The 25,635-nt window shown below is 44.5% G+C and overlaps 3 protein-coding genes across 6 annotated transcripts in view; 2 read left to right on the forward strand and 1 right to left on the reverse strand.

The window, feature by feature from the left end:
* Positions 1-21,604, forward strand: part of bcl11bb (BCL11 transcription factor B b) — a 41,610-nt gene extending 20,006 nt beyond the window's left edge. For all 3 annotated transcript variants that reach the window (XM_050058669.1, XM_050058667.1, XM_050058668.1), the window contains one exon: positions 15,174-21,604. In XM_050058669.1, coding sequence (XP_049914626.1) covers positions 15,174-17,230 — 2,057 coding nt within the window. In that variant the 3' untranslated portion in view covers positions 17,231-21,604. The remainder of the gene's footprint in view (positions 1-15,173) is intronic.
* Positions 1-25,635, reverse strand: part of LOC126398977 (hormonally up-regulated neu tumor-associated kinase) — a 987,429-nt gene that overhangs the window by 493,139 nt on the left and 468,655 nt on the right. The gene's annotated exons all lie outside the window — the stretch shown is intronic.
* The window catches only part of agbl5 (AGBL carboxypeptidase 5), a 230,639-nt gene continuing 228,519 nt past the window's right edge, over positions 23,516-25,635 (forward strand). The window contains exon 1 of the mRNA XM_050058663.1: positions 23,516-23,841. The gene's annotated coding sequence lies outside the window, so the exon portion shown is untranslated. The remainder of the gene's footprint in view (positions 23,842-25,635) is intronic.

The raw sequence follows: 25,635 nt of genomic DNA on the forward strand, positions 1-25,635 counted from the left end.
CCAAAATACTCATTCTTATTTAATTTTGATTTAGAGGGGCTACGAAGTTGACCTGTTATGGTTGAGACCTATCTGACAGCAGTAATATTTAACTAATTTATCAGAAAACAGAAAGTTTACCAGTACTCTAGCAGCATTCCCGCCTTTTTGGAAACCAGGAAGTGAGACAGGAGTCCTCAGCATAAAGCTAATTCATTTTTACGCCTGATTAAATGGTGTTTTTGTAGAAAACTGTCAGAGTCTAAAAAAATCTGGGACACATCTTTAAAGGGCCAACATTTAATAAAAAAAAATTTAAAACAAAGATGATTATAGCAGAACATTTTACACTGATATTATCAGTACGTACTGTTGGTTTTAGATTATGAAAGCTTTTAACACATTAACACACAGTTGCAAAGTCGCATCTGGGACAAAACTGTTTTCTGTCACAGTGTCAGTTCAGAGGTTAAAAAACAAAAGCAGATCAAAATATTCTATCAATCATATTTACTTCATATTAAAATAAGGTTCCACCCCAGAAATGGAGTTAGTGTGTTGATAAATTATCATTTTGCAATTTTTTTTTTTTTGGTAGCACAGGATTTGTCCCAGTTCTCAAGAATGGTTGATGGGAAACATCTTTCCAGAAACCACTGTCAGCTGTTTTCATAGAAACTATTTAGTTTAGTAGAAAGTCGATCCATTCACAGTGAAAAGAGAGGTGGGTCCTGATGATCCAGAGTTCCAGAGTTTATTTGGAAAGACACATTGATGTTAATATTCTGCAAACATATATTTTAATTCTGTGAGCGCCACAGAAACTTATGTATGGCAGTGGTGTCAGGAAGTTACGCCAGGCCCCATGTGTCGTCTCATCACATGATCAAATAGAGACATCAGCATACGTATAACCCAGCAGCCATCACTGCATATCTGACAAAAATATCACAGATAGTAGGGAATTAATCGTTTAATTGAACAGATCTTAGAGTTTATTTCTAAATTTGATAGTTTGTGTAGAATAATCAGATAATTTTGTTACAGAGAAAGAAAACCATGACGTAGACATGTTTGTCTTTTCGATGACGTATGTAGGAAATGACACAGTTTTTGATTTACTCACATTCTTCTTTCATTTCTCTTTGAAAACAGAAATATTTTCAAGGTAGCAATCTGAGTCAGTTTCAAGGCCCCGCTCTCTCTACGCCCCCCTACGGGCCCCTGTGCAACCGCACTGCCTGCACCGTGTGTATTTACGCCCCTGATGAATGAGCAACATCTCTTTCCAGAAACAACATTGAGTGATTTTAGTTGGAACTTTTTCTTTTGTTAAGAAGTGGCTCCATTTCTACTGAAAACTGCTAGAGAGGTGTGTCCTGATGGTCCAGAGCAACAGGGACGTTTTAGATTTTTAAAGAGGTTTTTTCAAGGCTGTGAGCGCGACGAAATACAGGATTGTCCAGGGACATTTTATTTGGAAGGACACATTGATTTAACATATTTTTTTAATGCTGTTAGCACCACAGAAATGCATGGATGTATGGAGGAAGACAAATATCTGAAAACCTAAGTAAATAAAACCCAAATTATTTGCATCACTCGATTATTGTGTTTACTCCAGGGTAAAAGACACCTCATAGCTCCTGGCTTTATTCAGTGTAGACGTTAATGTGTTGTTTAATCGTCTTGTGTAACTCTTTACTTTCACTTTAACTCATAAAACCTGTGCTGCTGTCTGTGAGACACGGGAAGAAGAAACATCTGCTCTGCTCTGTGTCTTGGATGAAAGAGGGCTTGCACTGTCATGTCCATAGATGGCATTGCAGACAGGGGAGTTAACTACTCAAGGTTAAGGGGCTACACTCTCCCTGTGCACTGCCGTAATTCATATTTTCCAGAAAGCCCTCTTCTCTGTATGTCTGTCTTTCCCAGGGCAGAACAGAGCGAGCCAAAATGAAATAAAGCCGAAGATGTTATCGGGGTGATTGGTGCCAGCGGAGCTTGTCTGGGCCTGTGGTCTGGCGGGGCAGCGCCGGCCCGTACTAGCGCTTGTATGTGTGTGTGTGTGTGTGTGTGAGAGAGTGTGGGTGTGAGTGTGTTTGTGTGTGTGTGTGTGTGTGTGTCCTAAAGGCACTGGATAGATGAAAGCTTTCTTTAACCATAAGCTATGCAGGAGCCGTGCCAGGAGCAGGAAATGTATCAGCGTGATAACAGCCAGAAAGACAGAGAGAGAAGGAGAGACAGAGGGAGAGGCCACACTGAACCCACAGGGGGAGGCCTGAGGCCAGAGTCAGTCCCATCTCACACACACACACGCACACACACGCACACACACGCGCACAGAAATGTCACTTCATAAATATGTGCTGGGTGTGTATGTTGAGAGACGAATCTATGTTCATGTCCGCATCTGTGTGTGTGTGTGTGTGTGTGTGTGGGTGTGTGTGTGTGGAGCGTTCAGAGTCAGAGAGACGGTTTGACACACCTGAGTATGTTTCAGGAGTCATAAGAGGGAACAGAACTCACCTGGAGACATGACTGTTGCAATGCTAATAATGTTGTGCCGCCGGCCGTCACTGGATCACAACAGGACCTTATAGATGAGACGAGCAGGTCGACACAAAGACACACAGACTCTCATGCTGTTCAACTCTAAAGCTAAAACTGATCATCAGTGTAAATTAATTTGATTATATTCAGAGTTGAGGACTCGAGTCACAAATTCGATGACTTAAGACCCGACAAAATCAAAAAAGTCTTGCAACTCGACTTGGACTGTAACACCAACGACTCGTGACTTCTGGACTTGAGCCATTTGACTTGAAAATACTTGACACCTGCACGATAATCGTAATAATCTTTGCCCTTAAACTTTAAGTTGCAGCTTGTGCCTTTCTTTAACTCTAATTTCATTCCTTGTATTTAGTTCTTACCTACTTTTAATACTCTTTCCTTTTGTTCGTGTACCTGCATGTTAACACCGGAGTTCAGGTACAAACGACATTTCAGTCCCGTCTGTCTTAAACATAAATCAGAATCAGCAGTAAAGTTGACATTTGACTTTGAGTGTGAAGATTATTATTGTCACTGTAAGATGAGATTTATTCTCCTGAGGACGTGTCCAGTAGATTGCCATGTTTTCTCTGCTCATCTACATAATTTAATGTTAACTACATATTTCATTCTGCTTGAGAGTTATGATTAAGTTTAAGATGTGAGACGCCACTATTGTTGAAGTTCAGTTGTCCTACGTTCTTTTTTGGACATTAAAGTGGCTCATGTTAAACAGAGAAGCTGTTCCCATGCTCATAGTTAATTCAGTAACGAGCAGGTTTATAGCTCAGACAGGAGAGAGAAACCTGCCTCACATTAATGTTATTTAAAAGTGTGCTATGAATCGATTCATTTCCCGTCCTCATCTGAAATAACTCCTCTTTTCATTCCTAGCATGTTGACACTTAACTCCCCAGATCCACTTTGTTTGAACCAGTTATGTTACTAACAAGTTGTAAAAAAAAAAAAAAAAAAATACAGAAGATAAATTTGTTTCCACACAAAAACTGTGTGGTAGTCAGCAAAAAACAAATTGCCATATGCAAAGTGAGCAGTTCGAAAATTACAGATGGAGATGCAACAACTTCCAAAAAATGTATTTTAACAAAAAAGTACAAATTTGTAAATATAATATAACATTATTTTGTTGTTAAAATGACATTACATTTGATGAAGAGAATATTATAACTTGTTTATAACTGGAAACTCAAAGTTTAGGACTTTGTACTCGACTTGAGACTTGCAAATCAATGACCTGGTCCCACCTCTGACTACATTATGTCATAGTTTGTTAATCAGTGGGAGGACACAGTAAATTAATTTTCCTATTTCTGTTTAAGGCACTGACACATTACAGAAGGTTGGACCTGAGTTTTAGTCTTCAGATAGACTGATTTAGAAGTTGAGAGTTGAGCCAGGTACACACCACACAAGAGTCAGGCCAATTTTGGGAGCAGTTACCTCCCAACAGATTATTTGATGGTGCTAAAGATCATCTTAACAGATTTTCCTGTGGTGTGATGTGTGTTTAGAGTTCTTTTAACTTCCCCTGATCTGCTAAGTGATTTCAGATCGCAAATATTAACAATCTGATATCTGAGCCGGCCACGAGCACCGTGAGATACTGATATTTGGTTGAATATTTTAGAAGAATGTAACCTGTTTTTCATCATGGATTTTTGAATCACTTAAGTTACACTGGTACCACTTACTTGGTCTTTTTAAGTCAGTCAGTTTGCATGATTTTATAAAGTAAATCAAAATGCTGTTTAAGTATATGCAACTGAGACATTCTGCAGAAAATGTCACATTAGTTACTACAACTTAAATAATAGGTGAGTACTTTTTAGTACAAACACAGTATACTCTACTTGAAATTAAGTCTGTCAAGAATACATCTGAAGCAAATGAACAAGTACTCTATTTTTTATTATTATTATTTAAACTCCAGTGTAAGTGTACTACACTAAAAAGCATTTGTTAGTACAACACACAGTACATATTGGGCTGTAAGTTTTTCTCTTAAGGCAATCAGTTTGCATACTTTTTTTTTAAGTAACGTTAACTTATTAGAATTGACCGTGTGGGTTGTGACGTCGGATGACCAAAATTCGATGTCAGGACAGCGTCTATAATGTCAGTGACAATTTGTAGAATACGAAGTCCAACATCTTCGAAACGTCGATTGCCAAGTCATCTTTACGTAGAATGACATTTAGTCGTAAAGCATAGGGAGCAAAACCGAACGTCTGCAAAACGTCCCAATGTTAACGTGAAATTATAACGTCATCAGACATTTAAAATATCATCAACCCAATTTTCAATCCATCCAAAATTTAACATCTGTCCGATGTAAGAGTCCAACGTCTTTCGGACATCATACTGTCATCATGTTCACGCCGTTTCCTTGGCTTCATCCATATTTTCAATTTATTCTTTGTTAATTTCCTGTAAAAAAAGAAGTACAAAACATAACAGTTAGCTCTTCCTGCCTGTTGTCCACCATGTTTGTTTATTTAGAAAGTCATGACTGATCATGTGAGATTTCCAGTTTTGACAGTTGGGACTTGTCGGTGATCTGAATCAGTTGGTGTGTAGTGAGCAGTTTTGGTCAAGCTGTTTTTTTGAACACACAGACAGGAACAGAAGTGTAAATTTATCATTACATGTCGTCATGTGTGGGGTTGGTTTAAGATTTTAAAAACCTTCTAGTGTGAATTGGGCTCATGATGCAAAGATTGACAGCAGTCTCATGTCTGAGCCAGAGGTTGGCTAGCTTAGCTTAGCACAGAGACTGGAAACAGAAGGAAACAGCCTGACTCTGTTCAAAACAACAAAAAACACCTGCCAGCAACTGTAAAGCTTGTAAAACAACAACAACGGAAAAACAACGGAAAAGGGCTGCAGGAAGTCGCTGCGGCGCTGCAAGAAACAGTCCGGCACACAACCTCCAGTAAAACCACAGCGTGTCGTTTTTACACCTCGGCTAAGCTAACCAGCTCTCGGATGCAGCCTTTAATGTAACGGACAAATACGACTGGGAAAGAGGCAAGAAGGCGAATCTACCCAAATGTTGAAGAGTTCAACACATACCCACATCCTGCTTTTCAGAACGTTCTCCTCTACCTCCTCTCCGAGATCGAGCAGAGCAACTGAATAAAGAGAGCTTAATATCAGTGGTCCACTCTCATTTTCAACACTCTCCCCTTTTGTTAGTTCGGTTTTTGGAGGCTAACACTAATTAGATAGCTTGCAAATTGGTGTCAAATGATGCAACATTCCTGTGCCCTCTCCTGCGACGCTCACAGCCTTTTCTTTGTGCTCCGGCGTGAGGAAAAGCACTGTATCCTCTCACGGCCCTTAAGTAGCCAGAGCTACATATTAAACTGGAGAAATTGTGGAGTAATGGGGGAATTAGATCATGAATGTTCGGGCTCTCTTTCCCAATCACTGGAACGCACTCTACGCCATGTCTGAAGCATGTGAGGGGCGAGTTTTATAGCAGGCTGATTGGGTTGGAAGGGCCTGTGTGCTTCATTCAGGGCCACAGTGGTATTTTCCTGTGGGCTGCTAGTTAAGTGGGACTGGCTGCTTGGCTCCAGTGGGCAAAAGCCAGCTGGGGACCATTACTACTGCTGAAAGAATATAGCACCCCGTCACAGGATCTGGAGCCTCAGACACACACATATACATGCAAACACATGCATGATAGCAAACACACATAAGCAGGCACAAACCTATTTTCCTTTAGCTTCTGTTTTCATCTTCTCTACCTCTTTAACACACAGAGGAAAGGTAAACTGAGTGTGTGTGTGTATGTGTGTGTGTGTGACAGCCTTGGAGGAATTTGCAAAAGGACACGTGCTTTATCACAGGTTGAGATGAGCGCCGTGGCTCCATACTGTGGTTTAATTCAGTTTGGTTTAGTTGACCATCGCAGGCGAAGCATTAAAAGAATAATACATTCGACGCACTGTTTGTATAAAATGATTGATCCGATGAAAAATTTAATAAACCCACAAAACAGAATTCGCGAGTCACTCACATGTCAAAGTCAATTTCCTATTCGCTGCCAGCGAGTAGGAAATTGACTTTCTGGACAAAGTGAGAGCTCCCGAGGGGTACGACTGGAGCTCATTTGGATGTAAAACCTCGAACAAACATTGTGTGAGTCCACAAAGTCAGTCTCCATTTCATTGTCAAAGCAGCTTGAGTTTTTGTCTTTTGATGCCATCGCCTATACAAACATTTTGGTGTTTTCATGCTCGTCTGTTGCGTCCGCGGGGACCTTTTCTCTTAAATATTTCACCTTGTATTTATTCTATTTATTAAAGGTGGATTTGACCTTTAATTCAGCACGCTTGCCCCCCTATCGTTCTACCTGGTGAGGACGCCAGTGGCTCCTTTTTTAATAATTGTAACACATATGATTTTTCTGCTGCTGTGTCATGATAAAACGAGTAGGGGAGACCGGGGTTGGTTGGCACACGCTTGTTCTTCTCTGGCAATTCAACATTTAATTCAAACAAGAACCAGAAAACATAGAAATTGAATAAAAAATCTGCTAACTTTTAAACCAAACCACATTTTTAAGCCATTTATCAGTAGGAATGTCTAATTAGGGGAGACCAGGGTTGGTTGGCACGCTCCTCATTCTGCCGTATTTGTCTGGCATAATTTATGTTAGAATATTCTAACCAGCTGCAAATGTCTGCACAGTCTTATCAATATATACACATGTTTTAATGTACACAAATGTTTTCTAAAATTAAGTGATTTGTGGTATAAGTCATGCTGTGTGCTATAGTTTCAAAAAAACAAAGCAACCAACAGGAACAATTTGATCATTTAATACAGAAAAAAACAGAAAGCATGAATATTTAATAGATGATCCGCCTGTTTTTAAACCAAATAACATTTTTAAGCAATTAATCTGTGGGAATATGAAATTTAAAACCATTTAAAATATAATTAAAAATAATATAAACATTGTTTTTAAACTTTTTAATCTCTCAAAATTTATTTACAGCTCTTAATTTTACGACTGCACACGAGCCAACTATGTGATGTGATGAAATTCTGTTAGCCAGCTGCCACCACGCAGAGCTGCAACATTTAATTGATTAATCTGTTAGCTGTTTACTATTAATCGCCAACTAATATGATATTGATCAATCAGTGTGAGTAGTTTTTAAAGAAAAAACAAAATCAAAATTCTCTGATTCCAGCTTCTTAAATGTGAAAGCTAAAGACAGTATTTTTTGGGGGAGAGCGGGGATGCTGATGGGTTGGTGTATTTATTTATCTGAGCTGGGTTGAGAGGCGATTTGTATATTTAATGTCTCAGACTGTTGTTTATTTATCTATATTAATGGTTGCAAATACGTTTGGGAAAGTTGTTGACGATTTCCTTTTTAAATGAGACATGAATCATAAGGAGGGGGTGGGATTATATGAGTGTACACTTCTTCCATCTCCTTTACGAGCACGTCTGTTGATGTTTTGTTTGTTCAGTTTTTTTATTTCCTGGTTTCTTTACTCCTCTATGACAGTAAAGTCATTTTTTTGGAGGGTGTGTGTGGACAAAATGAGACATTTGAGGACGTCATTTGGAACTTTGGGAGACACTGAGTGATATTTTTCAGCATTTTCTGACATTTTAGAGACAGAAAATATCAACAGTTGACCATAGAAATAATTGTTAGTTGCAGCCCGACCATCACTCATTATATACTTTTGAATCTTATATCAATTTGTTGCTGATTCCTTTCAATACATTAAAGCAACATCAGGGGTAAATAGATAGACACCATCAACACTGCACATAAGAAGGAAATTTGGTTGCATTTGACTCTGAATAAATCCAAGAAGATTTTAAGCATCAGCAGCTCTGGTGAATATTTATGCACCAATTTGCGCCTTTTCTGCATCAATATATGGTGGAAATGTCTTTAATTTAGTCAAAATAAAAGTCTACTGCTACTTTCTGATGCACAAGTTCCTAATTTTGACATGTCCTATGTCCTATGACCCTGACTAAGAAAGTTAGAGACTTTCAGATGTTTGAACACAGCAGATGAGCGCAGGTCGAAAAAGCAAACATTTTGATGTCTCGTTTTTGTTTCTGTGACCAGAAAATGCCTGTGTGCCTCCAGCCTCAGTACGAGACATTAAAATGATTGTATTTCCATCGAAACTGCAAATGCAGGTGATGAAGAAAAACAGCTCTTCTTCAGTTTGCTGCCATCATCTCTTTCCTCCCTCTTTCCCTCCCACCGCCCTCCCTGTCTGTCTTTCATCCTCTCCTCCATCTTGCTCTCCTCTCTTACATCTCCTCGCAACCACAAGCACGATTGAGTGTCATCCATTTGTCAGCGTCACGTGACAGACAGCAGACCCCACAAGTGCGTGCACATACCCCCCCAAAACACACACACACACAAACACACAGGCGCTGGGACCAGTTAGGAGCTGATGTCGATGAGTCAGGCTTAGAGAAATGCCACAGAGAGCTTAGCTAATGCACTTTATGGAGCTCCCTTTTTCTTCTCATTCTCCTTTTTCTTTTTTTTATCTATATCGCTCCCTCTGTCTCCCTCCCTCTTTGTCCTAGAAGCCGAGCCAAAAGTCGTAGCTCTTCACTGACAGAGAGGTCTTTCCAGTTATTTTTCACAGCGCGTCCCCTGTGCCCTCGCTGGGACAGCTCGCCTCATGGCGGTAACGCACTCCCTCGCGTTCGTGCTACATGAGAGCCTCCTGCACTCGTGCATTGTTGTACAGCTGGACTCACTCTGTGTGTGTGTGTGTGTGTGCCTGTGGTCTCGTTGTTGGAGATACCTGATCCCTTTTATTGTTCATTTGACCCGCATCCCAGGAGGCATGAGGGTCAGGGTGGAGTACCTAGATACCTGGTACAGGTGTACGTGAGACAGGAGGACGACACGGACAGAGAGGAGCGAGTCAGGAAGTGAAAGAGACAATATTTTTATTGTGTCCCGCACACTTTCTAGCTTTAAGGAGTACTGTTTCTTTAAATCCTCTCTCAGGCATTTCAGCTGGTCATATTGGTTGCACACACACCAACACACACACACACACACACACACACACACACACACACACACACACTCACAGATGTATATGGTTAGCGGGCCGAAGCTGGTTTGAGTTAGCATGGAGCCAGTCACACTGTGTGAGAGCCTTACCCCCTGCCTGCTACTGCCACCCTCCACAGTCTCTCCCCTTCTTTCTGTCTCTCCTTCTTTTACTACACGTGTGACAGTCGGCCACCGCTCGCTGAAGCCGAAGTTTACCAACCAAGCTCATCCCAATGTCCTGTGAAACACACACACATGGTTAATCTGCATGGCCTCCTGATTAGCCCCGTTCATGACAAACAAGCCATCAGACCAGAGGGGAACAGCGAAGGAGGAGGAGGAGGAGGAGCAGGAGGGACGGATGGGAGATGTGAGGAGGAGGAGAGGAGCAGAGGTGTAAAGGGGAGGGGGCGAGGTGAGGAGGCTGGGACCCCTGGGGACCCCTAGATCACAGCCATGCTAATGAGGAGCTGCTTTGCCAGCAGCAGAGGTGTCAGCTAACCCCTGACAGGTGCACACACGCATACTCCCAGGGCTCGTGCCTGCGCGTGCACATGCGTGTGTGTGCATGTGCGTGCTGCGAGGGTGTGTGGGAGGGGCTGCAGGGGCAGGTTTGTGTCCCAGTGGCCTAGCCTGCGGGCGGCTTTGTTCTATATGCAAATCTGTCGCTGTGGTGTTCTGTCGCCCTTGATGGAATGTTGGAGCGGTACGGCGAACCTGAACCCCAGGAATGCTGCAGCGCACACACACGCATGACATCGACTGTAGCACATCCTCTGCTTCCTGTAGCTACTACAGTGAAGCAACATTAGTCTGCACGGTCTAAACTTTGCCCTGTGGTTGTGATGTGTCTCCCCCTGCCTCCTGCCTCCTGCACAACTGTCCACGTCCAGTGAATGCAGCAGAGAAGTTGGTGGGCCGGCGTTCAAATGCTACTTATTTTCAATTATGATTTTTTTCTCCCTGAGCTTTGTGAGAGTTAATTTGGCATCAGTGAGCGTTCATTACCATCCACTCACTGCTCACTGTCAGCTGAGGAGCTCCAGTTTGCCCATCTTGTCGAAGGCTGAGCCTGTGTGGATTTTTGTTATTCTTCTGCGGTCTTATTATAAGTCCCTCCGGATTAGAGCATCTGATAATGGCCCCCAAAATGTAAGTGTAATGTAAATGGAGGGAGCTCATGCTTCGAAAGTATAAATCAAACTCAGGCCGGGGGGACGGCATATGTGAATTCCTAAATTAAACACAAATCCACATGTCTGCGCCGAACGCCTGGTGTCTGCCTCAGCCCCGCCAAGCTCACACCAACTTTCCTCCATCGGCCATATGCAAACAGTCAATACCGTGGCTCCCCTTCATTCACTGGCATTTTGTTTGTACTTTTAAGGCAAAATAATGGCTATAAAAGGCAATCTGGAAAGAATAAAATCTGATGTAAAGCTCAGATCTTAGTCCCTGAAGACTGGGTTAATTGGCCCGGTGGTTTAGTAAAAAAACCAACCCAGGAGAGAAGGAGAGCATTATTACTGGCCCACCTCAGCTCCACGCATGTGCCAATGTTTTAATAACTTCCTCCAGGCCTCCTGGCCCTTAGCCCTTGTTTTGTTGCACAGGACAAAGAGCTGCCCTCCAAAGCTGGTCCCGGGTCTGTGGTGTGTTTGTGTGTTTCATGGGAAAGTCTGCCTGGGCGGACACCTGGGCAGATACACGAGATTCAGACTATTTTAAGGGATTGTCATCATGCTGGAGCGTTTACAAGCAGCAAAATGACCAACACTGCTGAAATTCAGTTCATACTGCAGCAGCGTATCACAGAATCCTGCTGTGACTGTGTTTCATTTAACCTTTCATCTCAGCCCCATTCACTGAACAACGTGTGTGTGTGTCGGTACGAGTGTGTGCGTGTGTGTCTGTGTGCATATGGCGTGCCAGAGTAAATTGGCCGATTAGGTCCAGCATCAGTGACTGCGTGGAGAGGAGAATGTAACTATTCTAACTGGTAGTTGACCTTGGCGGTCAGCAGTGGAGGGGTCCCTGCCTGCGTGTCAGGCAGACGACTGTAATTACCACAAACTGAAGCATGACACGGCCCACCGTGATTCTTTAATGAAGGCTTTTATTGGCTGGAGCACCGAGCGGCGACAACACTCGCACTCACCCAGCATGTGTGGAAGTGTGTGAGCAGGAAAGAATGGAGCGAGGGTGACTGCGACTCTATCTATCTGTCTATCTGTCTATCTATCTATCCCCTTTGTTCCAGGGAAACTAAGAAATCACTAACAAATATCAATAATTATCAATAACTGAGCTGCTTTAAAGTCTTTCAGTCCTTCATGACACGATCTTTGAATGAGCACAAATTTAATTATGCTCATTTATGAGACAACCTTTAACATCATCTTCTTTCACATGAGTAACGTGTATTATTAAACTGCTTTTAAAGCCTTTTTGCTACATGTAATATATCATAATTCCTCTTCTAATATCTATTTCATATTGCTGTGAAAACATCAGCAGCTGTATTTATTCAAGTTTGTCATCAAAAACTACATTTAACAAGATTACATCTGAACAAATCATGAGAACGTTATAATTTACCAGTACTCATTTTTACCTAATAGAGCCTAATGTAACTCAATTCAATCCCCATTAGCTGTTAGGTCCAGGCACCAGCTGCTAATGTTAACTAGCTAACGATTATAGCTGTCTAGCTGTCCTTCTGACCAAATGCCATCTCCTTTAGCTGTTAGCCAGCTAATGGTAACTAGCGCCTCTCCTGCGGACACAATGCAACCTCTGTTAGCTGTCAGTCCCAGCTAATAGCCAACAGTAACTAGCTGTCCTTCTGCCGGCTCAATGCCATCTCTATTAGCTGTTAGCCAGCTAATGCTAACTAGCTCCTCTCCTGCCGACACAATGCAACCTCTGTTAGCTGTCAGTTACAGCTGCCACCAACAGCTGCTAACAGCTAAAAAATAACATTAACGAGCTTCCCTCCTGCTGACAAAATGCAGCCTCTGTTAGCTGTAAGTTCTGGCTAACAGCTAACGTGAACTAGCTCTCCTTCTGCCGACTAAATGCCTACTCCATTAGCCAGCTAATGTTAACTAGCTCTTCTCCTGCAACCTCAATTAGCTTTTAGTTCCAGCCACCAGCTGTTAACAGCTAACGGCCAATGTTGACTAATTCTCCTCTTGCCGACTGAATGCAACCTCCGTTAGCTGTTAGTTACAGCCACTGGCTACCAGCTGCTAACAGCTAACTTTAGCTTTCCTCCTGCCAATTTCAGCGCAAATTTGTTTTTCAGTGCCGCATTAACAGAAAAACAATAGGGTGTGTTCCCTGATGTGACAACAGTGAGTTTATTGTGTCCTGTGGTTCTAAAGGTGTCCTGGCCAAGTTTAGGCCTGTCCCTTTGTCCCAAACATGTCTTTTGTCCCCGGGACGACTGGACGCTGTTAGTCTGGAGCTCTGCTTTTTACTATCTATCTATCTATCTATCTATCTATCTATCTATCTCAGTCTCTTTCTTCTCCTCCCCTCCCCCCTCTTGCTTGCTTGTTTGGGAAGTTGATGAAATTTGTCTTTGGCCGTCATTAGGCAGCAGCCATCAGCTGCCACTCTATTAGCTGCCACGCTTCCTTTAACAGCATATGGCACGGCGGTGTAAGATATGACAAGATGCAAATGTGTTGCTGTAGTGGTGGTGGGGTGGAAGGTTGTGGGGGTGGCGACGTACGGTCGGGCGGCTCGTATTGATGAGGCCATGTGTGCAGACCAAAATACAGATAAGAAGAAAAAACACAATTTGATAAATTGAGAGAGATCATCAATCCTTCGCCCAATCTCACATCTTCATTTCATATTGATCCTCGTGTGTTGATGAGATTACACAGCTCCCACGTCTATAGACCCCGCTCGCTCCCTGGGGGCATGTAAATACCCTGTGTGTGTGTGTGTGTCAGTGTGTGTGCCCAAGCACGTCTGGCCCTTAAAGTCCCTCCACCTCTCTTCTTACCCCCACTCCTCCTCCTCCTCTTCCCTTTTGCGCTCTCTTCTCCCCGTCCAAGCTGTTAAGCTGTCCAGCTCTCCGCTGCCAAGCGGCCGTGTGAAGCCTCGCCAAACTAAACACGGGCAGGCAGCCCGCCACTCGCCCCACACACATACGCACACACACAGGCACAAAAATACATCCACATACATGTCCGCACACATGCACGTACACACGCGTTAGTAGCAGGAGTCAGGTCATGTCTCACCCCACACAAACAGTGAGAGTGACGGCTACACCAGAGCGCCACTAATAGCAGAGAAAAACAGACAGAATCAGTAAATGAGCCCCTCATTAACTTTTTCTGACCCTGTCTCCCCCGGGGAAAGCCAAACCAATCACACCGCCAAATCAGCTTCCTGTACTAGACACTGATCCAACATCAGCTTTCGCTCATCTGCTCTGCACGGTACAAGTGTGTGTGCTGCGAGAGAGAGGCTGGAGACAGAGACGGAAAGTGAAAAGAGAATATTGCTGTATATCTGCGTCTGTGTGTGTGTTTTACATTCCAGGACAGCGGGTGGCTTTGAGGCAGCCATCTTGCTGTAAGGGCTCTTCTCTTGATCACACAAGACTTTTGGACAAAAGTAACTTCTCCGTCTTTGTTTTCCCCCTCAGGGCTCCGAGCTCTGGGACCGCCGTACCAACTCGACTCCGCTTGCGGTAGCCGCTGATGATAAAGTAGATGCAGATGCAAGCAAACACAAGAGTGTGTTGAATGCTAGCCTGTGTTGAATTAGATGAATCCAGACCGAGGTTCTTTTTATGACTCATAAGCAGGCTGACAGGGCCGTGCCATCGTGACTGATAGATTCATTTGGCCTTATTAAGCCGTGCCATTTAAAGGGGCAATTTGTCAATGAGTGGCAGAGTTTTTCCGTATGTGTGTGTGTGTGTTTACAGTCACACCAAATCACTTTACTGTAGTTGTTATTACACCAGTGACGTAAAGCTTTATTTCATGTGGAGACCGGAGGGGTCTTTACTGTTTACACATCGTCTCCATCACCTCTGCTGTCTCTCCTTTTGTGAGTCTGTCTCTCTCTCTAATGCCACATCTCCCTCCCCTCCCTCCCCCACTCCCATATTTCCTTTTCCCCCATTGGTGTGCTTTTTTTCCGCTGCTGCCTCCCCTGTCTCCATATGGAAATGACAGAGTAGACGAGATGGATCTGTATATTAAAGCCTAGCTGACATTAGAATTAGCATAATGTGTCGTGGCCTGAGGGCAGTACCTGCCATCTGCATTAGCCTGTAGACATACACACACTCTAAATTTCAAACACACACACACACACACACACACACACACACAAAGACCCTCATACACTGACACAAACACAAAGTTCATTTTCCTAAACTCCACACATGTTCACACAAGTCAATAAGCATGAAAGCGCTGTAAAGTAACATGTCAGTTTAATTTTTATTATATTTTATTTCTGTTTCACAACATTAATGATCATTTTCTTTCTCTTTTCTCTGCACAGATAAAGATGAGCCGTCCAGCTACATCTGCACCACCTGTAAGCAGACCTTCACCAGCGCCTGGTTCCTGCTGCAGCACGCCCAGCACACTCACGGCATCCGCATCTACCTGGACAACCACCCGGCCAGTTGCTCCCTCACTCCCCGCATGGCTCTGCCTCCGCCGCCATGCCCCGATGCCCTGCCCCGCTCCCCTCTCCCCACTTTCCTCAGCGACACCAACAACCCATTCCACCTCCTCCGCATGGCTGCGCCCCTGCTCAGGGAACACCCCCCTCCCCCGGGGTACATGGAGACCCGGCTGCCTGCGACGCCGCCCTTTGTCAGCCCTCCCCCTCCCCCTAGACCCCCTCTAGAGCGGCTGGGCCCAGAGGAGATGGGGCTGCTGTCGCAGCACCCCAGTGCCTTTGAGAGGGTGATGCGGATGACCCCCATGGAGCCTCCTTCCATGGACTTCTCCCGACGTCTGAGAGAACTGGCGGGCAACACGACCAATAACGGCGGGCCCACGCCTCCTCTCTCACCCAACCGCGTGCCGCCCATGCACCGCTTGCTAAGTCCCACGCTTTTCCAGCCCGGCACCAAGCCCCCAGCCTTCCTCACCTATGCCCCGCAGCCACCCACCTCTCAAGGTGGACACGGTTCTTCCAGCCCTCCCGACAGCCAGGGTCAGAGCCAGGCGCCTGGGAAATCCAAATCCTGTGAGTTCTGTGGAAAGATCTTCAAGTTCCAGAGCAACCTGATCGTCCACAGACGCAGTCACACGGGGGAGAGGCCGTACAAGTGTCATCTATGTGATCACGCCTGTTCTCAGGCCAGCAAGCTGAAGAGGCACATGAAGACACATATGCACAACAAGTCTGGGTCCATGAGCGGCTCCCCAGAACAGGGAAACAGAGAAGAGGGAGGAGAGGGTGAGGAGAAGAACAGGGAGGGGAACACAAGAGGGATGGGGATGGACAATGAGGAGGAGGAGGAAGAAGAGGAGGAAGAAGAAGAGGAGGAAGAGGAAGAAGAGGAAGAGCTGAGGAATGGAAGTCGGCCAGACTCCAACTTAAGTGAGGACTCTCAGGAGTTCAGCCAGAACAGGGAGAATGGCCCGAGACAGTGTCCTGAGGATAAACCCCTGGGCGGGGACAGAGTAAGTGACGGTGGCGGGGTGGGCATCATGCACCCGTACAACCACCTGGACAATCACCTTAGACTTAACCCTAACAAGAGGAGCCTGGAGAGACAGCCCAACGGAGACGGTGGAGAGAGGGGTGAAGAAAGAGAGAATGAGAGGCAGCAGGACAGAGAGCAGGATGAGCAGGTGGGTCAGAGGCCCGTGATGAACGGCAGGATCAGCGTATCTGAAGCAGACTCCTTCCCCGGGCTGTTCCAGCGCCGGCCCACCCCCATCACCAGCCCGAGCCCCTCCAACAACAAGAGAATCAAGATAGAGAAGGAACAGCTGGATCTTCCTCCCACCTTACCCCTCATCTCCCCGGAGAACGTCTACTCTCAGCTCCTGGCTGGCTACGCTGCTTCACGCCACTTCATCAGAGAACCCTTCCTGGGATTCACAGATTCCCGTCAGTCGCCGTTCGCCACCTCCTCCGAGCACTCCTCCTCAGAGACAGGAAGCCTCCGCTTCTCCACCCCGCCAGGGGAGCTAATGGAAGGAGGAAGCGCCTCGGGCCGCAGCGGCAGCAGTACCCCTCACCTCCTGCGGGGACCCGGACCCGGCAGGCCCCCGAGCTCTAAGGATCGCAGGAACGACACCTGCGAGTACTGTGGCAAGGTGTTCAAGAACTGCAGCAACCTGACGGTGCACCGACGCAGCCACACGGGGGAACGGCCCTACAAGTGCGACCTGTGCAGCTACGCCTGCGCCCAGAGCTCCAAGCTGACGCGCCACATGAAGACCCACGGGCAGTTTGGGAAGGAGGTGTACCGCTGCGACATCTGCCACATGCCCTTCAGCGTCTACAGCACGCTGGAGAAACACATGAAGAAGTGGCATGGCGAACATTTGATGGCCAGCGAGGTTAAACTGGAGCAGGCGGACAGAGGTTAAGCCAGCAAACATTAGTTACACAGCCTACAGTGTACACAACACTCACACACACATACACAGACACACACACACACAAACTCCCTATAACCACTTCTTCAGCTACGGGGCTTGGCTGGATAATCTCTCTCTCTCTTAAAAAAAAAATTGAGACTGATTGATGTTCATCTTTTTTTCTTGTCACAGAAACTGCCACCTGAGAATATAAACAAAGGGAAACTTTAATGAGAACTTGTCTGGAATGCACAACTTGGTGTTTCTTGGCAAACTGTCTGAGGATTTTATCAGTTAGGAATCCATGGAGCCTTTCTACTGTGCAATAATTTCTGTATTTATTGGATTTTTGTAATGATATTTGGCATGTGCAGGTACATCTTTGTGGGATTTCATATGGAGTTAGTTTTGAAAATGTGCTAAAACATTTTTCTTTTCTAAAAATGCGATAACTGGAAAGAAGTCACCCTTAATACAATTTTCTTTTTTCTCCTTTAAGGAAGCTTATTATCATGTGTGAGTAAAAATTGTGCAAAGCGGTTAGCTTTTTAAACTAAAATAAATAAATAATTGTTTTCTATATTAACTGCAGCAGCGGACTACAATCCACTCCCTCATACAAGCACTGAATGTCAGCCTGACAATAAAACATCGTGCTGGATTTTAAAAATCCAACGTTATCTTAAAGACCTGATAAGTTGAATTTATTCAGGGAATTTGTCCTTTTAAATATTGGCATGTGAATAGTTTCAAAATGCAGTTACTGTATTGCTGTCCTCGCATCAGGACGTAAATAAAGGTTGCACTTAATGGAGGTACCCTTAAACTGATGCTCAGAACATTCCCAATGTAGGATTAAAATACCATATTTAATATGTTGACTAAGTTAAGACTACTTGTGATCAATGTGAGAAGGAGAACAGTCCTGTTTATGGTTTGTAAATATATTCTTTTTTTTCTCCTCTATATGTTAAAGTAGCCCCGACTATACGTGAACGATGGCCTAAAATGAAACAATCAGAGGACCAGCTGCTTGCATCATCCACAGTATATGCTAAGTGTAACTACCATTCATTATTGCTTTATCAGACCCACTTGATTATCTCCCCCGCTCCCCCACCCCCACACGTGTGCCACCTCAAAGGCAATTTGTTAAAGCTACTTCAACAATTGTAACGCTTTCTAAATCACCTCCCTCTGCCGCGGCGTCTCTCTCTGACCCGGGTCGGCTTCCCGTGTCCCCCTCAGGATCCACAAAATGGCTCCAAATGAAATTCATATCAATACGTGTTAGCGTGTGTGTTCTTCTCTCCGCAGCGTGCTCTAAGCCTCTCTCTCCGACGGCGTCTTTTCACAGTTCACTAGCTCAGATTCATGCATTAGAGCGGCTTTTAAAAGGGAAGCCTGTTCATTCGCCTCACAAAGTGATATGGGTTTAACTCCCAGTAACAGATTTTGAGACAGTGTGCGTGTTCGTGACTTTTGGGGATTACGGTTTTTATTTTCTGCATCGTTCATCCTGAAATGAATCTGCTAGAGAAAGAGAGAGGGAGGGAGAGAGGAAAAAAGAGGCTATATGAGTTATGATAATTTTGAGCACAGCTGCAACAGGGGGATGGCCTGGCGACCTTGAGTAGGGGCTATTCTTATAGTCAAAGTGAAAGATTGGAACGAGAGAGATGAAGAGATGTGAGAGAGAGATGGTGGGAGTGAGAGTGCAAGACCTTGACCAGGGAGAAGAGTCATTCAAATGAAATTGGAAGCATATGAAAAGGGTGTTTTTTTTGTACCCAAATGCACATCTACAGTGGCCACATCTTATAACGGACCATCAGAGTGAGACAGAGCAAGCGTGAGAGGGAGGGAGACGGCGAAGCCACATGAAAGGAGATAGAGAATACATCTTTCACTTAGTTCTGCAATCGTCACAATCATCCAGTTTGACCTGCTTTTTTGGCCTTGTCAGGTTTTATCTGTGCCATTTTTGTTTCAATAGAAACTGTGTCTTGAATGCAAATCCCCAATTTTTTTGATTTTTAGAAAGGCAGGAGGCCACAGCAGCTCTCTGTGAGCTAGGTGATGTATTTTAGCACATGAGAGCAAAAACGTAGACCCTGTTGTAAACGTGTTAATTCCAGGAGAACTCAGTTCAGTGCGGCCAGAACGAGGCATTAAAACTATGAAATTCACTAACAAGGACCACACCTCAACAAGATGTGTTTAACAGGTTTGTTAAAGACAAAAATGAGCGATGTGTGAGGCTCGGACTGCTTGTAGCTCATCCACTTTGCTGGAATTTGTCGTAGCAGTCAGCCATGACGAACCCCCTCAGTAACCCTATGTAGAGGAGAGGAGGACATAGGGAGGGAGGGAGGGAGGGAGGGGCGATGAAGAGTGGAACAGGAGGTGTGGCTCATTTATGCTCAACGTTAGATACGGACACAGATGGAGCTTTCCATATTTTCCGTTTTCCTAAAACTTACAGATACAGACAAAAGGGAGCAGTACCACCACAGGTCATAGCCGTGTAGCTTAGTTCAAGCAAGATAGACGTTAGGAGGTGATGAAGACATTTAAAAAAAAAAGGTGGAACAGAGCGAACTGGTAATATAAGCCCCTTTTACATCGCCTCTTCAATTTCACGCCGTTATTTCACCTCACCAATCTTTACAAAAGCAGCAATCATGGAGTGGGGGGCAGAGTTGTCTCGCCTTTAAGCCGGCAGTGGAGGTAAAAACGGTGACGAAATGATGTCTGTGTCAAAGGGACAGCCGCCAAGATGGGGCAATGGATGGGACGGGCATTTGACGACGTGTTATATGTGTGACCTCCACCGGGAGATATAAAGAGCAGCTGATAGCAGTTAGCGGCTAACTAAAATTAGAACTAATGCCCACAAATTGGCAAAACAAGTAGGTGCAGGAGCTCCTTATCCTCCGAGCAGAGGACGAGATCAGCCGCCGTGTACCAGGGATGGTAAACGACTGTTGTTGCCATGCTAATGCCATTTTAACTGTTAATAAAATGCTGCCACGCATATGTTATATGTCGCACTAGAGGCTGGCGCTGTTGTTAAATGTCACGCCTGTCATGCTGTCTAAAATCACACACTGGAGCGGCATGATGCTGCTGTTGTTTGGTTCTGTGTAAAAATGCAAAGGCGGCGTAAAGAAGGGACTTTGTAGCCTCCCTCTTGCGCAGTCTCTGTGTAAAAAGGGCAGTAGCGGAAAGAATTCTGCGTCCACATGTCGCCATGTGTTTAATCGCCTCACAGACCTCTATTAAAAGGTGCATTAGTACGACCTCCTCCGCCACTGCCCCGTTAGTTGTGTGAAACTTTTGACTCCGCCCTCGAGTGCCATCATTTGACCGCATCTATGCCATTGTAAGAGACGCATGGAAGTATGAGGGCAGTTTGAAATGGACGTAAAGGGAGTATAAATGAGCCCAAATTATGCAGGAAGTGACACGGTTGAGGTGTGGTCCTGCTCCTGAAAATCCCCTTGCAAGCCTCAGTGTATCACATGCAAACAACGAACAGTTGAACCCCTACAGAGTCCCAAATCACACACGGACATTCAGTCTTACAATATGTTTACAGTGTTGAAGTACGCCATTAATGAAATACTCTGTGTAAGTGTTTAAAATGATAATAAAGTATTGTTTTCTCCAATGTTCTTTCAAATGTTTTTGGATGCCATAGCAGTTTTGTATGATTATCCTGGTGGAGGGATTTTATCTTCATGTTTCTGTATGATTACTTGTTCACTGTATGGGAAGACTTTCTTTTTTAAATGTAATATTGCAGAATCATGCCAGATTATTATTTTTTTTCTAACAAGAGTGGTGCCATTATTGACTTTTGGTCTCTTTCTTTTTTGTTTTGTTTTATATATTTAATTTTCTTTTGAATCCTGTTGTTGGTTTGGTGAAGCCATCCTCCACGGATGTAAAACAAAAATGATTTTTAAAAGAAATAATTACCAGAGCGAGATGATCCTTAAGGAAGAACCTTCGGCAGGGGAATAGAAAGCTTTGTGCGGGAAAATCCTTTTTTCCAAATCAATTTTTCGAGACATTCACAAACATGTTTTGTTTTGTTTTCCTCATGGTTGGTTGAAGGTCTTGTGACGGCACTTACAACTGTAATTTTAAATGCATTTTTCATATTTCACTTTTCACAACTTTCACTTACACTCTTTGTACAAAATAGTTTTCCTTGTTCTTTTTTTGGGGGGAGTGCATCATTGTGGAAAAAAAGTGATTTCAGAACAGTACACATCTGCTGTTTTGAACATATATGTATTTTTGTAATGTGTTGAAAAATCAATACAAGAAAGCCAACACTTCAATAAATGTTGCAATTGCTCTATGATTGAAGCAACTTTTCATTCTGATTATTTCGTCTTCCTTTTCTTCCACCGCCACGATTAATGACACACACACTGAAACAGCTGGAGACACACAAAGGTTTTAGTTACAACTAGAATACAAAACTCTGTCTTTGATTTACCACCATTCCTTATGAATCAGTTTGTTGGGACATAAAAATAAATGTTTTAGCAACATCTGTCAGCGCCTGAGCAAAAACAACATCGTTACTTAGTCAGCATTCCTCAAAAACTTTTCATCCCACACAAATGAATGATGCATACATATACTATCAACAAGGTAACATACAAACCATCAGAAACTGCTGCTAATAATTTAATATGACTTCTAATTTGATGTCGACTTTAGAGGCTGTTTTACTGCAAACTACCAGCCAACAGTGGCAGGATTTAAACTTAGAAAGGTTTATTAAATCTGTACAAAACATGCAGAAATCAAACACAACCTACTGCATCTTACTGATTATTATTTTTGTGTATACTGGGAATTTAGAGATTTAGAGATCATGGTTTAACACATGCTCCAAAATGGAGGGTAAAATGAAGCGTGAGATGGATCTGCGGTTTGGTGCAGCTTCTGCAGTGATGCGGGCGCTGTGCCGGACCGCCATGGTGAAGGTGAAACTTTCAATTTACTAGTCCATCTACGTCCCAACCCTCACCTATGGTCATGAGCTCTGGGTAGTGACCGAAAGAATGAGGTCGCAGATACAAGCGGTCGAAATGAGTTTCCTCCGCAGGGTGGCTGGGCTCAGCCTTAGAGATAGGGTGAGGAGCTCGGACATCCAGAGGGAGCTCGGAGTAGAGCCGCTGCTCCTTCATGTCAAAAGGGGTCAGTTCAGGTGGTTTGGGCATCTGATCAAGATCCTCCTGGGCGCCTCCTGTTAGAGGTGTTCTGGGCACGTTCCACTGGTAGGAGACCCCGGGGCAGACCCAGAACACGCTGGAGGGATTATATGTCTCATCTGGCCTGGGAACACCTCAGGGTCCTCCAGCTGGAAAGCTTTGCTGGGGAGAGGGACGTCTGGGGTGCTTTGCTTGGCCTGCTGCCCCCGTGACCCGGCCTCAGATAAGCGGATGAAAATGGATGGATGAATAGTGGATGGGTTTTACACACACCTTAAGATGCAACCTAGACACATCATCAGTGATGTAACTTGGGGTCATCAGTTAGCCGCTAACTGCTATCATCAGTGATGCTCCTGATGGCTCTCTTGCTGAGCAGTCCTCTGACCCCCAGCAACCTGGGGGCCGTGTAGAGCAACTGGCTGGCAAATCCTCTGCAACCGAGGTAGCATCAGGTCTTCCATCCCCTGCTCCGGCATTCACCTGCAAACTCTTCATACTTGGCCTTCTTCCTCTCAAACACATCTCCTATCCGGTCCTCCTGGGGCACAGTCCATTCCAGCAGGACCTCCTACCTTGATGATTCTGATACAAGAACATATCAGGTCTGAGCGATGTCTGAGCTGTCTCTCCAGGTCGACCTTCAGCTGAATCATAAAAATATACACGTCTGAAATATAACATGTATAGGAGAGGGTGGGGTTAGCTGGGACCAGTGGTGTAACATATCTCAGTAATATTTCTGTCAACTTTCACTTTTACTCCACTGCATTTCCTAAATTAAACATATACTTTTTTTTTTTTTTATCACAGGTATCATACCTGACATGAATCAGTCCTGATAAACTGTGAGAATGGTACAAATAAAGGAGATAAATGGAGGTAGCACCGCAGCAGAGGAGAAGCTGCAGGTGTGTGTGTGGCTGCAGGAGGGCGGAGCAGGTGAAAGGTGACAGTGTGCAGTCAGCTGACTCTCTGGAGGAGATAGTCAATATTTACACTCACCTGCGGAGGGTCAGCAGGTGACAGGGATGTGGAACATTTGGGCTGTGGCTTGTAGTGGTTAAGGTTAGTATTGTTATACCTCGGCACAGTCAAAGAAAGTTGTATCTTCCTTAATTAATGACTCATTTAATGCGCCACCCGGCCGGGCACGTCAAGTGACCCAAATCAAACACACCTACAATGCTGCGTGACACAGGTGGAGGCTAAAACATGGAGGATCATTCAGCGGGACTTCTGCTGTCAGTCAGGTGTGTGAAGACTTTCTGTTTTGGACTACAGCCCCTGATGTGACTGGATTCAGCTCAACATGTTGGACAGTTGCAGTTTGAGGAGGACTTCTCTTGACCTTGAGGAGCCTCACAGAGTGACGTCAGACAGGTGAGTGCGACAACAAACTCTTGAACTGATTCTGATGATAACGTCACAATCTGCTGCGTTGCCGAGCAACAGTTGTGTTTCTCTGTGACAGTCCGTTAATACATGTATGACCGAAACTACTCTTCAGTGCAGTAGCAGTCATGTACACTCACCAGCCACTTTATTAGGTACACCTAATCAGCCAATCACGTGGCAGCAGCTGAATGCATTTAGTCATGTAGACATAGTGAAGACGAGCTGCTGAAGTTCAAACAGAGCAGAGAATCAGAATTTAAGTGACTCTGAACGTGGCATGGTTGTTGGTGCCAGACGGGCTGGTCTGAGTATTTACTGGGATTTTCAGCACAACCATCTCTAGGGTTTACAGAGGATGGTCCCAACAAGAGAAAATATCCAGTGAGCCAAAATGCCTTGTTGATGCCAGAGGTCAGAGGAGAATGTCCAGACTGGAAACTGAGGCTACAGTTCACACAGGCTCACCAAAACTGGACAATAGAAGATTTGAAAGCATGGATCCATCCTGCCTTGTATCAACGCTTCAGGCTGCTGCTGGTGGTGTAATGGTGTGGGGGAGATTTTCTTAGTACCAACTGAGCATGGTTTAAACACCACAGCCTACCTGAGTATTGTTGCTGAGCGTGTCCATCCCTTTATGACCACAGTGTACCCATCTTCTGATGGCTACTTCCAGCAGGATAACGCACCATGTCACAAAGCTCACATCATCTCAAACATGACAATGAGCTCACTGTACTCCAATGGCCTCCACAGTCACCAGATCTCAGTCCAATAGAGCACCTTTGGGATGTGATGGAACGGGAGATTGTCATCATGAATGTGCAGCGGACAAATCTGCAGTAACTGTGTGATGTCATCATGTCAATATGGACCAAAGTCTCTGAGGAATGTTTCCAGCACCTTGTTGAATCTGTGACACCAAGAATTAAAAAGGGGGTCCAACAAGGTACTAGCAAGGTGTACCTAATAAAGTGGCTGGTGAGTGTATATGGGATGCCTGCTTTACCCAATAAGCCATCGGGCACCCCATATATATATTTTAAAAATTGTTAGAAATAAATGATATGTTGTTTTAATCAGCAGCAACAAAGTCAGATTTTCTGACACGCAGACTATCAGCCACATAACATGAGTCCAGTGTAATGAAATACATAATTAAAACAGCTCCCTGATATCTTTCAGTCGTTAGAGGGGAAAGCAAACTGAAGTGGATGAGTTGATGTTTTTATGGTTGAAATTCAAGAAATACCTATCATGTTGTCAGTGAGGAATCTCTCTAGCGTGCAGTTACGATCTCAGGGCAAGACGAGACACAGATAGACGGTAGGTGCTGAATCTTGATCACAATCTGACAACTAATCTTTCGCATTGTGCTACTATATCAGCGCATTGATTTTTTTAAATAAAGGAGCACCTTCCAGAACGTTACTCCAGAGATGACGGCTGGTACGACTCTGTTGTTCTTAGAAAACAATGCAGGCGAGAGTGTGACTCACAGCTTTTATTTCTGAAGGTAGTTGTTGACAGCCTCATGCTTCATAAATGAGTCCTGGCATGAGTGCGGGGACCCATCAGGTATTTCTTGATATCGGGCCAACAGCAGTCAAGCCTGTCCTCGCTTGAGCCTCCAGGCCATTGGATAGCATAACAGAAACAGTGCGTCTACACTGTGTGTGTGTGTGAGGGAATGGAGAGAAAGCTGGAGAAGAGACACAATAGAGTGGAGATAGAGGAGTGAAGAAAGGAAAGAAGGCTCGAGCAGGGCGGGTTTGTGTG

The sequence above is a fragment of the Epinephelus moara genome, chromosome 12, assembly GCF_006386435.1.
Source record: "Epinephelus moara isolate mb chromosome 12, YSFRI_EMoa_1.0, whole genome shotgun sequence".
NCBI lineage: Eukaryota > Metazoa > Chordata > Actinopteri > Perciformes > Serranidae > Epinephelus > Epinephelus moara.